General features: G+C 42.2%; 1 protein-coding gene across 5 annotated transcripts in view; it reads left to right on the forward strand.

The window, feature by feature from the left end:
• The window catches only part of LOC125464130 (disco-interacting protein 2 homolog C), a 580,161-nt gene that overhangs the window by 540,184 nt on the left and 23,908 nt on the right, over positions 1–16,069 (forward strand). For all 5 annotated transcript variants that reach the window (XM_048556252.2, XM_048556269.2, XM_059639541.1 and 2 more), the window contains one exon: positions 12,694–12,751. In XM_048556252.2, coding sequence (XP_048412209.1) covers positions 12,694–12,751 — 58 coding nt within the window. The remainder of the gene's footprint in view (positions 1–12,693; positions 12,752–16,069) is intronic.

Below are 16,069 nucleotides of genomic sequence, written 5' to 3' on the forward strand. Positions count from 1 at the left end.
GGAGGCGGACCGAAGATGGAGAGTAAAGAAGATAGGTGGAGAGAGTGTAGGTGGGGAGGTAGGGAGGGGATAGGTCAGTCCAGGGAAGACGGACAGGTCAAGGAGGTGGGATGAGGTTAGTAGGTAGCTGGGGGTGCGGCTTGGGGTGGGAGGAAGGGATGGGTGAGAGGAAGAACCGGTTAGGGAGGCAGAGACAGGTTGGACTGGTTTTGGGATGCAGTGGGTGGGGGAGAAGAGCTGGGCTGGTAACAGGGTTGATGAACTTCACGTGCCGACAAGCATGTACAGATACAATGCTGTGGCTGTAACCTTGAGGCGTATGAGCAGACTAGATAGAGGGAAACTGTTCACACTGGTATGAGAATTGAGAATAGGTGGGCACAGAGTTAAGGGGATTAGCAAAAGAACAAATGATGACATGGGGAGAAACCTTTTATCATTGTGATTTGGAATGCACTAAATGAGAGTGTGCTGATGGCAGATTCAGTTATAGCATTCAAAGGGAAATGAATAATTATCTGATATGGAAATATTTACAGGGCTACAGGGGGAAAAAAGTAGGAGAGTTGGCAGCAATGAGTTACTCTTGCAGAGAGCCAGCAGGAGGAGAATGGGCTGACTGGCACTCTTTTTGTGCTGCAACCATCAATGTCTCTGTGATTCTAGGTACAAAAATATGAGCTTTAGCATGTCCTAGTGGTTGATGCGTTCCTTCTATACTATTTAATCTGCCCAATTAAGATAGGTTTGAAGTTTAATGTTTGGTTTTCAGTGGTCAGTTAGTTGAATTTAAAATGTGGTTACAACAGAATCATGTTTATATTCAATGCATATTCTTCACCTTGAATTCTTTACAGTATTATATAGAAATGTTTTATTGAAAGCATTACAGCAATAGTCAACATTTGTTCCAGAATGCATCATTATTCAACGTTCATCCAAAAGATGGAAAATATAAAATTCTTCAAGATGTTTGAGCTAAAAATAAAATTAATCTTTTTGTGAGCAGCAGCACCTGTCAATTTGTCAGTGGATGACAAAAATTATCTCTTTAAAATTGTTTTTTTGCCTTTGAACATTATGACCTACTGACATTTAGTAGTTTTCAGTAATCACACGGTTGTATATTTAAGTGTATTTCCAAGCAGCCACTTCTTAAATAATGTGTCTGTTATCTCTTAAGTCAGCATCAGGACTGACAGAACCTCTTGTCATCATTTACTCCTCTTTTCCTAACATTCATCTGTTTAGTGGTTTAACCTTACATATTTTACTACTTCAGTTGTGGAAAGATGTCTGAAATATGCGCACATTTTTAAGTGCAGCAAAACAGTAGCCTTATTATTAATTCTTAACTGATTTTGGAGAGAATCTTGAGTCATTAATATGATTGTAAATACCAAAAAATTAACAAGTGTGCCAGAATCTTTGGAATAGGAGACGACAGGGTGTAGAGCTGGATGAACACAGCAGGCCAAGCAGCGTGAGAGGTGTAGGAAAGCTGACGTTTCGGGTCTGGACCCTTCTTCAGAAATGGGGGAGGGGAAGGGGATTCTGAAATAAGTAGAGAGAGAGAGGGGGGGGGGAGGTGGATGGAAGGTAGATAAAGGAGCAGATAGGTGGAGAGGAGACAGACAGCTCAAGGAGGCGGGGATGGAGCCAGTAAAGGTGAGTGTGGGTGTGGCATTAGGATGGGGGTTTGTCAGTCAGGGTCAAGGAGGTGGAGATGAAGCTGGTAGGTAGAAATAGGGGTGGAGGTTGGTCGGTGAGGTGAGAGAAGCAGATAGGTGGAAGAAAAGACAGACAGGTCAAGGAGGCGGAGATGAGCTGGGCTGGTTTTGGGATGAGGTCGGGGATGGGGACATTTTGAAGCCTGTGAAGTCCACATTGAGATCGTTGACTGCAGGGTTCCCAAGCGAAATGTGAAATGCTGTTCCTCCAGCCTTTGGGTGGCATCATTGTGGCACTGGCACACCCCATCCTAACTCCCCACCTACACTCACCTTTACTGGCTCCAGCCCTGCTTCCTTGACCTGTCCGTATCCTCTCCACCTTCCATCGCCTCCCCCCACTCCTTTCTCTCTCTCTATTTCAGAATCCCCCTCCCCCTGCCATGTCTGAAGAAGGGTCCAGACCTGAAACATCAGCTTTCCTGCTCCTCTGATGCTGCTTGGCCTGCTGTGTTCCTCCTGCTCTACACCTTGTTATCTCAGATTCTCCAGCATTGACTGTTCCTACTATCTCAGAATGTTTGGAAAGTGAGCTTGACAGCACTGCAGGACAGTCATATCTTCTGATTCCCAGAAGCTGGAATTCATCGCTTTCGTGTAGCTTCAAAATGCTGGAGCTTCATTGACTTATTGTATGGCTCTCCATGTGACTGGTGGACTGATATTTTATACCTTAACATCTCACTGCAGTGAAGCAGTCATTACGATTCCCTGGATGTATCTTTTTGTAACAATTCATTCGAAATCCTTGATGAATAATGTAACGCTTGTGGGGAGATGATGGCGTGGTGGTGTTATTGCTGGTCTTTTAATCCAGACACTGAGCTAATGTTCTGGGGACCCAGGTTCAAATGCTGCTTTGGTAGATGATGGAATTTGAGGTCGTTAAAAAGAGTGTAATTAAGCGTTTAATGTTGACCATGAATGCATTGCTGGTTGTTGGAAAAACCCAAAGGCAAATAGGGATGGGCAATAAACGATGGCCCATCCAGTGATGCCTACGTACTGTGAATGAACATTATTTTTTTAAAAACTCCTCCTTTTGGGGGAAAACAAAACCCATCAAGGGCCACACTCCACCCCTTCTGAGCTAGCTTCTCCTTGGAGCTCACTTTCTGGCCTGAACTTCTTGATTTGAGTCTCATTACAACTGCAGAGTGTACAGGTCTGTTCAGGGAAGCCACACCATCTTGTTACAGCATTCACTGCCACATTCCAAGGTTAAAACCCTCTTTAACAAGAGAGAAGGTAAGAATATAAATTTAGTGGGTTCGCAAATAGAAGAGTGTGTGAGGGTTTCGGGTGTCGGGTTGGTTGAATATGGTGGCCAGTGGGTGAGGGTGATTTAGTGACAATTTTCTGTGTAGAGTTTTGGGTAAATGGGTGAGAAGGTGGTGAGTACATGTGGAGGGGGTAGGATGGGGGAGTGGAAGGCTGTCATGTAAGTGGTGAGAAGTTGAGATGACCTCTGGATATGTGACAGGGCAGTGCAGATTGTAGAAGGATGGGTGGGATTAGGTTGTTGGGGCATTACTTTGATGTCGGGAGGAGATGTAGCATGTCTGGGGGAGATTGTGTGTTTGGAGTGACGGGTCAGATGCTCAGTGGTAGGGCATGTAAAGGTTGAAATTTGGGGATGAGGTGAAATGGGGAATGTCGGTTGCCGGGGTGGGTGGTGAATGGTTGGTGTGGGATGTGGTATTGGTCAGGTATTTCAGGGATCAATGATAGCCAAGTTTGTCATGGGGAGTGGGTAATCAGGAAGTGGTGGGTTAGGATTAGGAAAGGGGGCAGGTCAGATATCAGATTCTGTGGTCAGTGTAAATAATTTGACATTCATTGTGAGTAACTGAGGGCTCAGTTTTATTTTTTGCCGGAATTAGATCTGGGTTTTAATCCTCTAATATTTCCTGAATTCTCTGCCTTGAAGAGTTGGGCATTTTCCTGGAGGGTTCCAGACAGTAATTGACTATCGGAAATTTGAACTTCCCAGAGAATTAATCAGTGTATTGGGGACATAGGGCACCTGTTAGGGTACACCTGGGCTCTGGTTATTTGGAGGCTGGAAAATTTGAGCCATTGCTTCTGAATCGATATAAATGTTCCAATCAAGCCTTTTTTTAAAATACCATATCTAACGATATGTAACATACCGGCCTTTATGAATGAAGTAAGTACTTCTGGATAATAAAGCAAAGAACTACGGATGCTGGAGATCTGGAACAAAAACAGAAGTCAGCAGGTTTGGCAGCATCAGTGGGGGAAAAAAGTAAAGGTAACATTTTGAGTCCAGCAACGTTTCACTAGACTGGAAACACTAACTTTGCAAACACAGGACGAGGGTATCGCTTGCCAGGCCAATAATTTTTGCCCATCTTTAATTGACTCAAGGGTAATTAAGAGCAAACCACATTGCTTTGGGTCTGTAGTCTCATGTCAGCCAGACCAGGTAAAGATGGCACGTGCCTTCCCTAAAGGGCATATGTGAACCAGATGTGTTTTTGGATTCATGGTCATCATCAGACTCTTCATTCCAGATTTTTATTGAATTCTCTCACGGTGGGGCTCGAACCCTGGTCCTTAGAATATCATTTGCGTCTCTGGATTAACAGTCCAGTGATAATACCAATAGGCCATCACTTCCCCCTGCAGATATGCTGCAAACTTGCTGAGTTTTACCGCAATGTCTGCTTTTATTGTGTATACTTTTGGAGTCTGTTATAAGTTGCTTTCTTTTCACAAAATGTTACTCATGGCTTTGTTTTGGTGGGAGAATTTCATGCCTCATTGATGTGTTGACACACTGCGCTAGTAATGTGTGTGTTGCTGCTGGTGGTGTTGGAGTTGAGCATGATGTCATTAATGCTGTGTCACTTGCTTGTGATGCTGTTGATGTTGTTTCTCCGGTGATGTTGAGCTCAGTCTTCAATCGACTCGGCTATCCGTGTCATTGAACAAAGACCTTACTCCACGTGGGAGCTAGTGTGCAATGGCCGTTAAAACAAGCAAGGCTCAGGCACATGCTATTTCTCAAAGTGATGTTCAGGACCTGGAACACGAGGACCCCCATGACATCCCCAGCTGTAACAGACCTGAATATTGTACCAAAACTAAGCATTCCATACACTCAGCTCAAACATCACCTACCCCACTTGTGACAGACTGTGTGGATCTAGCTCTGCACTGTTTAGTCATTTCAGGGCCCACAACTCCATAGGGGTAGAGAATCATCCCCGATTCTACCAGACTGCTGAAGAAGAATTTTACTGATGGTTACCTAGTCTGCTTTTCCAGACCAGTATAGATGAAATATGAATTGTCTCCCCTTTCATTGGTTTGCAAGTTTCAGTCTCAGTGCTGGGTAACCTGGGAGTTGCAAATTCAACAATAATTTTTGCTAGGTTTTGGATTTTCATGACTGGCTCCTGTGCATGTACAGTTCCTATATTTCATCAATTTAAGAGCGAATGAGTATCCTTGTTGAAGTGTTACATTCCTCCTACCTGTGCATCACTGAACTGTTGTCTTATCTCCTCCTGGTCACTTTTAAGCAGTAACTTATAGTTTTTCTTTTATTCAACGTCTGTTGAGGTGATTTAATGTGAGCCTTGAGAGACGTAGATTGGTGTGAAAATAAGGCACTGTTTGTGTATTGGCATTTTGTGCAGGTTCTTTATGTCACTTGGACATGTATTTCCATGATCCCCTGATGTCCACTTGGGTAGTGTGGTGATGAGATGATGATGTTGTACATGTTAACGTTCACCAAATTCCTTCAATCATCTGGAGGTGATTTCAGTTCCATTGTCACAAGTTATCCTTTCTAGAATCCTTTGCTCAGTGAACAGAACCGGGACTGCTGAAATGATATAGGACTTAAATCTTACATTTTTTTGAATAAAAAGAGACTTAGAAGAGCCTTCAGCCACAGATTACCATTTGTAATTGTGGGTGAATAAACAGAATGTTCCGTTGTGAGTGGTACTTCACAGTCTGTGTGTTTCTGCACTTCTAACACTCTGTGTTAGTCTCTTTCGTTCCCACGTGGCCATTATTTATCATCTTATGAAGTTTTTTTCTGTGTCACTATTTTTTTAAATGATCCTTCCAGACTAAGTGAACCGAATACAGCATTCTTGAGAGATTTTGTCTGTGATTGACCAATACTGCTGTGTTTTTAGTATTGTTTGTGTCTTATCAAGCCATCCCTGGATTGCTTGCTGAGAAAGCATCTGTAACTCTTCATCTTTGTTGGTCTCATATCTTATTTATCTCTGTTTTGGTAGTGTTACATTTCAGTGCTGATGGACCTGTATACCTAGATCTTCTATCACTCCTTTCTGACAGGAATGGGAGTTGGCCATTCAGCCCTTTGAGCCTATCCCACCACTGAATGGTATCATGGCTGACCTGTAGACTAATTCCATATAACTATCTTTGGCCCATATCCCTCAATACCTTTGCTTAATAAAAATGTATCCCTCTCAGATTTGAAATTAACAACTGAACTGGCAACCACTGGCTGGTTAGGCCACTTTTGGAATATTGCGTGCAATTCTGGCCCCTCTGCAATGGGAAGGATGTTGTGAACTTGAAAGGGTTCAGAAAAGATTTACAAGAATGCTGCCAGGGCTGGACACTTTGAGCTATAGAGAGAAGCTGAATAGGCTGGCACCTACTTTCCCTGGAGTGTTGGAGACTGAGGGGTGACTCTATAGAGGTTTATAAAATCATGAGGGGCATGGATAGGATAAATAGACAAGGTCTTTACCCCAGGGTGTGGGAGTCCAAAACTAGAGGGCATAGGGTTATGGTGAGAGGGGGAAAGATTGAAAAGGGACATAAGGAGCATCTTTTTCATGCAGAGGTTGGTGCATGTATGGAATGAGCTGCCAGAGGAAGTGATGGAAACTGGTACAATAACAACATTTAAATGGCATCTGGATGGACATATAAATAGGAACGGTTGAGGGATATAGGTGAAATGCAACAAGATTTATTTAGGATATCTGGTCAGCATGGACAAGTGAATATTGCTGTTTGTGGAAGAGAGTTCCAGACCCCTACCACCCTTTGTGTGTAGAAGTGCTTTCAAACATCTCTTCCGAATGATCTGGCCCTATTCTCAGACTCTGCCCCCTGGTTCTAGAATCTCCAACCAGTGGAAAAAAATCATCATCTTTTGTTTAGCTACCCTTCTTCTGCAGCAACAGCTGAAATAGAGGATCTATCAGCATCATTTCTTTTCCTAGCTTGTATTACAAAGTGGAATTGGAACTCTGAGGCTTCAAGAATACCATTGCAGCCTTGCTGATTCTGAACATAGGTGTTTCTTGTAGATCTGCTTCACTAGATGCTGATCACTCGGTGTGGTCTTCACTACACTGGGGAGGGAGGAAAAAAATCACAGGCTGGGTGACTGTTTTGCAGAACACCTACGTTCTGCCCGCAAAAATAATTCTGATCTTCCTGTTGGCTGCTGCTTCAACACACCACTGTATTCCCTGCCCAACATCCCTGTTTGAGGCCTGCTGCAGTCCTCCAGCAAAGTTCAGCACAAGCTGGAAGACCGGCACCTAATTTTCCACTGGGCAAATCCACAGCCTTCAGGACTCAGTATTAAGTTCAATAATTTTAGGGCTTGACCACCTTCTCCAATGTTCTTACCCCAACTCCCACACACCGGGTCTTGTCGTCACATGGACAGGACCCCACGAGCAGCGGTTGGTTGTCCCAAGATGTCCTTTACTCATTCCTTTGCCCAACTGTATGGGCTCCATCTCTACCCATTGATTATACCTTTCCCCCCTCCCACTCCATTCCATCTTCAGCATATATACCAACCTTGTCTTAGCCACAATCAGTTCTGAAGGAGAGTCACTGGAAAGTGATTAATTCTGATTTTTCTCCACATCCTGCCAGACCTGCTGAGTTTTTCCAGCTATTTCTGTTTGTTCACATTTTCCTTTGTGTTCTTATCTCACAAATCTTGGATTTCCTTTATGCATTTAGCATGAAGTTACTCACTTTCACAGCATCTTTGCTCGTTTTTATTCAAATTTTCGGGAACTATCTTCAGGTATAGTCTGAGTGGGATGCTGCTCCTTGGTACTCCGGTTTCAAGTTTCAGATTTTGCAGGAGGGTTACTTCTCGGCTTCATTCTGATCTGAAGAGTTGTGGGAATTTACTTCCTCTGGGAACTATTGTAGTCAGACATTTTGTGTTGCTGTATGTTTGCTGTGCCTATTGTGTTCTCTGTCTCCGGGTCAGTTTCTAGGGTTTAGCTATTTTAGTTTCTTTTCAGTGATCCTGTTGTCTGTCTCTGATAACTCAATTAACATCGATTTTTCCATTGTTCTGTAAGTCTTTTCCCAGCAATTGGGCATTCCACTAGCTCTGTAATTTGGTCCATTTGTCAGACATGCCATCTGCATCCACAGCTCTCGTGCACCTTTTTCTCTTTCTTGTGCATTCTTTTCTTGCATCAACCCTCCTGCTTTTCTTGTGATTAAACTGAAGGCAGTTTTCGAGTAGCTATTGTCAACATTTATCTTCTCATAGCTTTGTTTGTTCTGGCAATGTCTACGATAATCTTTTCAATTGTATCGTTTAAGTTTTCAAAAAACATTTTAGGTTATTATTGTTTTCTTCGGTCGCCTCCCAGTATAAAACGCATTTAACCCTTGAACAAAAACAGAAGTTGCTGGAAAAGCTCAGCAGGTCTGGCAGCATCTGTGGACAGAAATCAGTTCACATTTTGAGTGCAGTGACTTTTCTTCAGAACTGAAACAGTAATTCTGATTTCTTTGCATAGATGCTGCCAGAACCTGCAGAGCTTTTCCAGCAATTTCTGTTTTTGTTTCTGATTTACAGCGTCTGCAGTTCTTCCAGTTTACATTTAACCCTTTATCTCCTTCCCACAAAGGATGCAGCTAATGCTTTCCATCTACACAACTGCCTTTTTGAAAGCTATGGAATGCCAATCTGCACTTGTGCTTAAACTTCTCAAATACCTCTCCTACATTCATCAGTTTCCTCATTCATTACAGCATGTCACTGTGCATTTATTGCTCCACCAGCCTCAGTTTGGTTTTTCACATGATTCACTCAGTTTTTCTTGCTCTTTCTGGCACTAATTTGGGTTTTATTTTTCCCTGTCAATCTAATTCAGCATTAAATATGTTCAAAATGTTTGGCTTACTCACTAACACCTGCTGAGCCCATGTTGTCGTCTGGTTCTCAGAAGTTTAAAATAATCACAGTTTTGACTCAAAATGCTTGAGCTTCCCTGAGTGTATTATTTGCAGCTCTGCATGTGGCTGCTGGACTGATAGACTTACAGAATTGTTATTGGCTTTAAAGGCCGTTCAGCCCATTGTGATTGCACTAGGCCTTCAAAATGAGCATCATTACCTGATGCCAATCTAATCTCCTGCATATTCCCTATACCCTTTTACACTATTTCTATCCAAATAATCATCAATGTCCTCTTGAATGTCTTAACTGAATCTGTCCACATTTCTGGACAGTGCATTCTGTACCATAACTATGCTGTGTAAAACAGTTTGCTGTCACAATAGAGGTAGCGAGAACTGCAGATGGTGGAGTCAGGGACAACACCGTGTGGAGCTGGACGAACACAGCAGACCAGGCAGCATCGGAGGAACACAGCAGACCAGGCAGCATCAGAGGAACAGGAAAGTTGATGTTTCTTCATTTCTGAAGAAGTGTCCCAACCCAAAACGTCAGCATCCTGCTCCTCTGATGCTGCCGGGCCTGCTGTGTTCCTCCAGCTCCACGCTTTGTTAACTCTTGTTCTCACAATACCGTTTTCTCTTTTGCGCATCGCTTTAATTTCATCTCATTCTTATTCCTTTGAGTGGGAACAGTTTCGTCCATTTCTACAATATCCAACTACTCATAATTTTGAAACCCTCCAGCCAATATCCTCTTGACCAGAGATAATGGGAACTGCAGACGCTAGAGAATCAGAGATAACAAAGTGTGGAACAGGATAAACTATGCTGCTTGGCCTGCTGTGTTCATCCAGCTCCACACTTTGTTATCCTCTTGGCCACCTTATTGCAAAGGAAAACAATCTCGACTTCCTCAATCTGCCCTTATAACTGTTGGTTCTCATTTCTGGAGCAATTCTTGTAAATTGCGCCTGCACTATTTCTAGTCCATTCACATCTTTCCTATGATATGGCATCTAGAAATGTATATTTTTTTGATCAACATTTGACCGTAAGTACATTACTGTAAGTAAGACGTTAAATGGTCATCTATGGATTATAGCTGGCAGAAATAATGAAAACTTGATTTTTTTTTAATCTTGAAAAGAATCATTGATTCTAAAGCAGCCTTACAAGAATGGATCCTCCCTGTGATTGAATACCAAAGCATTAGGAATCCAGGAGTGGGCTGCATAAAAACATTGTAATACAATATACAATACAATATCTTTTTATTGTCACTTGTACTCCATTGTAGGAGTACAGTGGAATTCTGCCTTCTTATGGCAACATCTTAGATATAAGTACCCAGGTACAGTTCTTTGATATAGTGGAGCAATATGAGTAGTTGCTTAATTACAGGGTTGGAAATAAGTTTAAAAGTAGGAAAATATTAGTGTCCTAAGGTAAGGACTGTCCCTTCACAGTGGTATCCATCCAGGACTCGCTGCCTGTGAGCTGCTCCAGGCCTCTCGGGCTCACGCGCTGCCCCCGGGGCTCTCAGGGTGGGGCGTGCTTACAGGCCCCACAGCACAAGGCCACTCTGACCGTGCTGGTTCCTCTATGGGACTTGGCCTCTGCCCGCTCTGGTCTGCGGTAGGACTCGACCCTCTTGCTTCGGTCAAGCACGCAACCTGGCCCACTCGCTCAGCAACTCCGTTCTCCGGTTGGGGCCTGGGTTGGGGGTTGTGGGAACAAGGGAAAACCACAAGAGGAGAGGCAAAAAAGAGGGAAGATAAGTAAAGGAGCTGGCAAGCAGAGGAGTTCCAAATGGAGCATCCTATGTGCCACCATCTTTCTGCATCTTTGGCCAACCAAAGAAAGGAATACAGAGAAACATGGGACGTTGGATGACAGGATGTGTAGAAAACATGGAAAGTCAAGGAATAGCTGCAGAGAAAGATGAATGTTGTAACAATGTGTGGAGATGGATGAACACAGCAGCCAGGTAGCATCACAGGAGCAGGAAAGCTGACGTTTCGGGTCCGGACCGTTCTTCACAAAAATTGAAGAAGGTATCCAGACCCGAAATGTGAGGTTTCCTGCTCCTCTGATTCTGCCTGGCCTGCTGTTTTCTTCCAGCTCTACACCTTGTTATCTCAGATTCTGCAGCATCGGCAGTTCTTACTATCTCTGAATGTTGTAGATTTAATTGGAAGAAAAACATTGGTAAATTAGGTAGCAGACTGCAGAAAAACATAAAGGCAATGGGACAAGTTGCAATGAATATAGCAGTGGATTGCTCAGAAACCTTTAAGAACTCCAGGAACAGTGGACTTTCAGGTAGAGATAAAATGTGTGACAATATTTGGAAATATGAAAGTGAATAAAGCTACGTTGTGTATTTGATCACGTTCGGCCAGACTGTAGACTACACTTTAAAAGATCAATACACATCAAACAGACAGGCTTGCTCGAGGGCAAGTCTATTCTAATGCAACAAGTCAATTAACCAAACTGTGCAGTGTGGGGAGCAAGGTTTCAAATGATCACTGCTACTTAAATTGTATAGATCACTGCAAAACAAAGAATTGTTATTGATGGTTGCAACTGCTCAGAGTCTGATTAAAGTGTACTTATGCAAATTCTATGTCTATTAACTAGCTTAATGCTTAAAGACATACCATTGCATGGTACATTTAACAAGGAACAGAATATGTGATTTAAATTTGCTCAGAAAATTATAGCTTCACCATTAAGGCAGCTGCATTTAGGTTTTAGGCTTAAATAACTCGTGTCTTTTTCAGTATGAAAATCTGAGTTGTAATTTGATGCAGAATTATGGTGCAGTCTTTTGAAAAGATAACTGAGTACTGAGAGTAGGTGGTATAGATTAGGATTTTCAAATTTGCTCCCAATTGCTGATGTGCTATTCGCATTCATTATTGAATTTATTTAATTCTTAAATTTAATTACTTGTTATTAATTTCTAATTAGGTCACAAGGACATTAAATGGTTATCTATGGATTATAGCTGGCAGAAATAATGAAAACCTGATTTTTATTTTAAATCTTGAAAAGAATCATTGATTCTAAAGCAGTCTTACAAGAATGGATCCTCCCTGTGATTGAATACCAAAGCATTAGAAAAAGTGGGAAACTTAATGTGATAGAAGGCATCCTGGATGTTGATAAATAACTGTAGAGCTTTAGGTTTGTTTAGTTGAATTTCCTGATACTGATTTCAAAATAGATACCAAAACGTTTTTCCTTCGGCATCGTAGGGGTTCAGTCCAGGATTCCAAAGAGGGTTTGGGTCCTTGAGCCCAGATCCGTGAAATTAACTAAGATTGGACTTCAATTTAAAAATGTCAAAAATATCTTCATTTAATATACTATTGTGGAAGGACTGTTAGTTTGAACTTTTTATCTCTTTAATTTACTAATTTATTGCTGTGAGTTTGCACTTTTGAAGGTCTGTTATGCTGGACATTATATTTCTCTATTTTTCTATTCTTCCCCCCCCAAGAATTCATACTCCAGAAACTGTACGCTAGCACCTTTTTACCTAAGATGGTGCTATAACTGGTACCTTGTAAACTGTCACTGCAGTCATGTGATTATATGTGGCAATAAAGCTAATTCTAATTGTACTCTACCTTTTCAGAAACTTTCTGAACTGATGTTGAATATATTTCTGGTTGTTTAAAGTGTTGTACAACATGGGCACAGCTGTTAGTAGGAAACAAAACGAAACATTGATTTTTAACCCCTTGTTTGCTGACAGGGTCCGTTTAGTGGAAAGAGGATCTCCACACAGTCTACCACTAATGGAGTCTGGCAAAGTGAGTAGCACAATCTGCAATGTCACACTTAAGATCAAAAGTCAAATATCTAATGTCTACAATCAGTTTTGTGCTTTTTATTATAACAATGTGTATTAAATTTTATTCTCACTAAGTTGAAGGATGTGTCCACAGGAGGAATAACACATTTGACAGCTTTCAGCTTTCATTGGTATTTAAATCATCTGGCATCAAATATGGTGGAGACAAGTTAGAAAATGAAGAGCCTATAATCTGTCCCTGAGTGAGAGAAACACTCATTGGTGTGTTACTTATACATTTAGAATCCTGAGCCTCTTTCTGCTCAGGATCACCTATTTGGATTATTTTCTGCAGGTTAGATATTTTCTAATCAAACCTGGCCAGAGATGTTATTACATACCTCTGGAACAGGTGGGATTTGGACCCTGGCCTTCTGACTCTCAGATAGGGACACTATTACTGCACCATGCAGGGCCCATTTTCTGTTTGAAGTTTTTATTTAATGATATTTCTAATCAACTGTTCAGAGGTATTATTACACACCTCTGGAGCAGGTGGGACCTGAACCCGGACCTCCTGGCCCCGAGGTAGGGACACTGCCACTTGTTTTTTTAAGAAATGACGAAGGGAGTAACAGTGCATTCACTCAGTCACTGAAACAGTTTTGTTTCAATCAACCTGCTCAGGGATATTACAACACACATCTGGAACAGGTAGGACTTGAACCTGGGTCTCCTGGCTCAGGGGTAGGAACGTTATCACTGCATCACAAGAGGGCCCCTTCTCCTACCCTATCCATTCGTTCTCCCACCTAACTGACCAACCCCACCCCCACTTCCTACCTACTAGCCTCATCCCAGCCTCCTTAACCTGTCCGTCTTCCCTCCTACCTACCCGACCCTCCTCCTCACTGACCAACCCCCATCCCAACTCCCTACCTACATTCACCTTTGCTGCTTCATTCCCCCCCCCACCCCGCTCCTTGACCTGTCTGTCTTCTCTCCACCTATCTGCTCCTCTATACACCTTCCATCATCACCTCCCCCTCTCTCTCTTTATTTCAGAGAGCCTTCCCCTCCCCCATTTCTGAAGAAGGGTCCAGACCCGAAATATCAGCTTTCCTGCTCCTCTGATGCTGCTTGGCCTGCTGTGTTCATCCAGCTCTACACCTTGTTATCTCAGAGTCTCCAGCATCGGCAGTTCCTACTCTCTCAGGCCCCTTGTCTGTTATTTATTCTTAACCATGACAGACTGAATTGAAATTACAACAAATTGATATCATGAGAAACTCATGCTGTTGGCAGAGCGATCTTCAGTCTATCAGTCTTGGCAGGTTGAGTTCAGGCTGAAAGAACAGTGTTTTTGTTAGCTTCTCTAAGCAGTCTTCCAATGACCTCAGTGTTGAACACAACCTGTTTTTATTCTTGACTGGCTTTGAATATGAGTGCCATATTTTCACCCACTGGTGTGGTGTTGTAGTGTACTCTGTCGGAGAAAAGCCCAGTTTTCTCAATTTCTCATCGTTAATCAATCTTCTCCTTTTTGAGGACCAAGTCAGGATCTATTCAGTGTTCACTCTACTGCTTCCAATGAAATTATAACTTGCCTTAAATATAGAGGCAAAAACTGAGCATTGTATTTCATGCATTGTCTTGCCAAAGCTCTGGAGAGCTGTAACAAGACTTCTTTATTCCTGTAATCCTTATTGCTTGCAGCACCTGTATACAAGCTTATTGTGTTCCCTCTACAAGTACACACAAGTCTGCCTGACCATCAACATGTACAAGTTTCATGATTTTTAAACTGAAACTTGTACTTTTCTATTCTTACTACGGGAGTGAATAACCAAACATCCCTACATTATGCTCCATCTGCCACCTTTCCGTTTAACCTGGTCTCTTTGCAACCTCTCTGTGCCCCCCTCACAGATTGCATTCCCATCTAACTTTGTGCCACCAGTGAACTTGGGTATGTTATCCTTTAGTTCTTCTTCTGAATCATTCATATTGATTGCACATAGTAAGGGCCCCAGCACTGACTGTTATGACACTACACAGCTTGTCAACTTGAAAATGCCCCATTTATCCTTGCTATCTGTTTATTGTCCATCAAGCAAGCCTCTATCCATGCTAATGTATCCATGAACACTTATTTTACGTTACCTTAACAAATGTTTTTTGAAAACAAATGTATATCACATCTGAGATAACAAAGTGCGGAGCTGGATGAACACAGCAGGCCAAGCAGCATCAGAGGAGCACAATCCTAGGATGCTGCTTGGCCTCCCGTGTTCATCCAGCTTCACACTTTGTTATCTCGGATTCTCCAGCATCTGCAGTTCCCATTATCTCTATATCACATCTTCTAGCGTCTCATTACTGATTCTATCACTTTTTTATTATTTGTTCATGGGATGAGGGCAGCAGTGGCTAGGCCAGCATTAATTGCCCACCCCTAATTGCTCAGAGGGTAGTTAAGTGTCAGTTATATTGCTGTGGATCTGGAGTCATTTGTAGGCCAGACCAGGTCAGGATGGTAGAGCATTAGTGAACATTAGGTTTGTCTAAAAATCGACAATGGATTCATGGTCATCATTAGACTCTAAATTTCAGTTTTGTTTTACTGAATTCAAACTCCACCATCTGGGTTAACAAAGTGTGGAGCTAGATGAACACAGCAGGCCAAGCAGTGTCTTAGGAGCACAAATGCTGCTTGACCAGCTGTGTTCATCCAGCTCCACGCTTTGTTATCTCGGATTCTCCAGCATCGGTAGTTCCCATTATCTCCACCATCTGGGTCTCTGCGTTAACGGTCCAGTGATAATGCCACTAGGCAATTGCCTTCCCCCTGATATTCTCAAAAAAAATGCCAATAAGTTGGTCAGACAGCATTTCCCTTTCCCCTTTTATAACACAATGTGGTTTTTTTTTGTAATAATGCTACGTTCTTCTAAGTGCATTGTTTAAAGTTCCTTAGTAATAAATCCAATACTTCTCTGATAACAGGCAAATGGACCTATAGTTCCCTACTTGCTCTTTCCGTCATATCAGCATCAGGGTTGCTGACTTCCCAACTGCTTGAACTATTCCAGAATGAAAGAAATTTTAGGAGATCATACTCAGTACTTCCATTACCTCTACAGCTGTCTTCATTTAGAATTTTAGATATCAGGTCAGATTCGTCAGACTTCAGTCTATTGAGTTTTTAATTTTTTTTTCTACATTTATTAATTGCTTTCTAATTTGGGAGCCAAGGTATAATATTAGAAAGTAATCCTAGCGTACACAAAATGGTGGGAGAAGGCAATAGCCCTCCAATAGAAATTAGCAAGCTAAT

This window comes from Stegostoma tigrinum, chromosome 2 (genome assembly GCF_030684315.1).
Source record: "Stegostoma tigrinum isolate sSteTig4 chromosome 2, sSteTig4.hap1, whole genome shotgun sequence".
Lineage (NCBI taxonomy): Eukaryota > Metazoa > Chordata > Chondrichthyes > Orectolobiformes > Stegostomatidae > Stegostoma > Stegostoma tigrinum.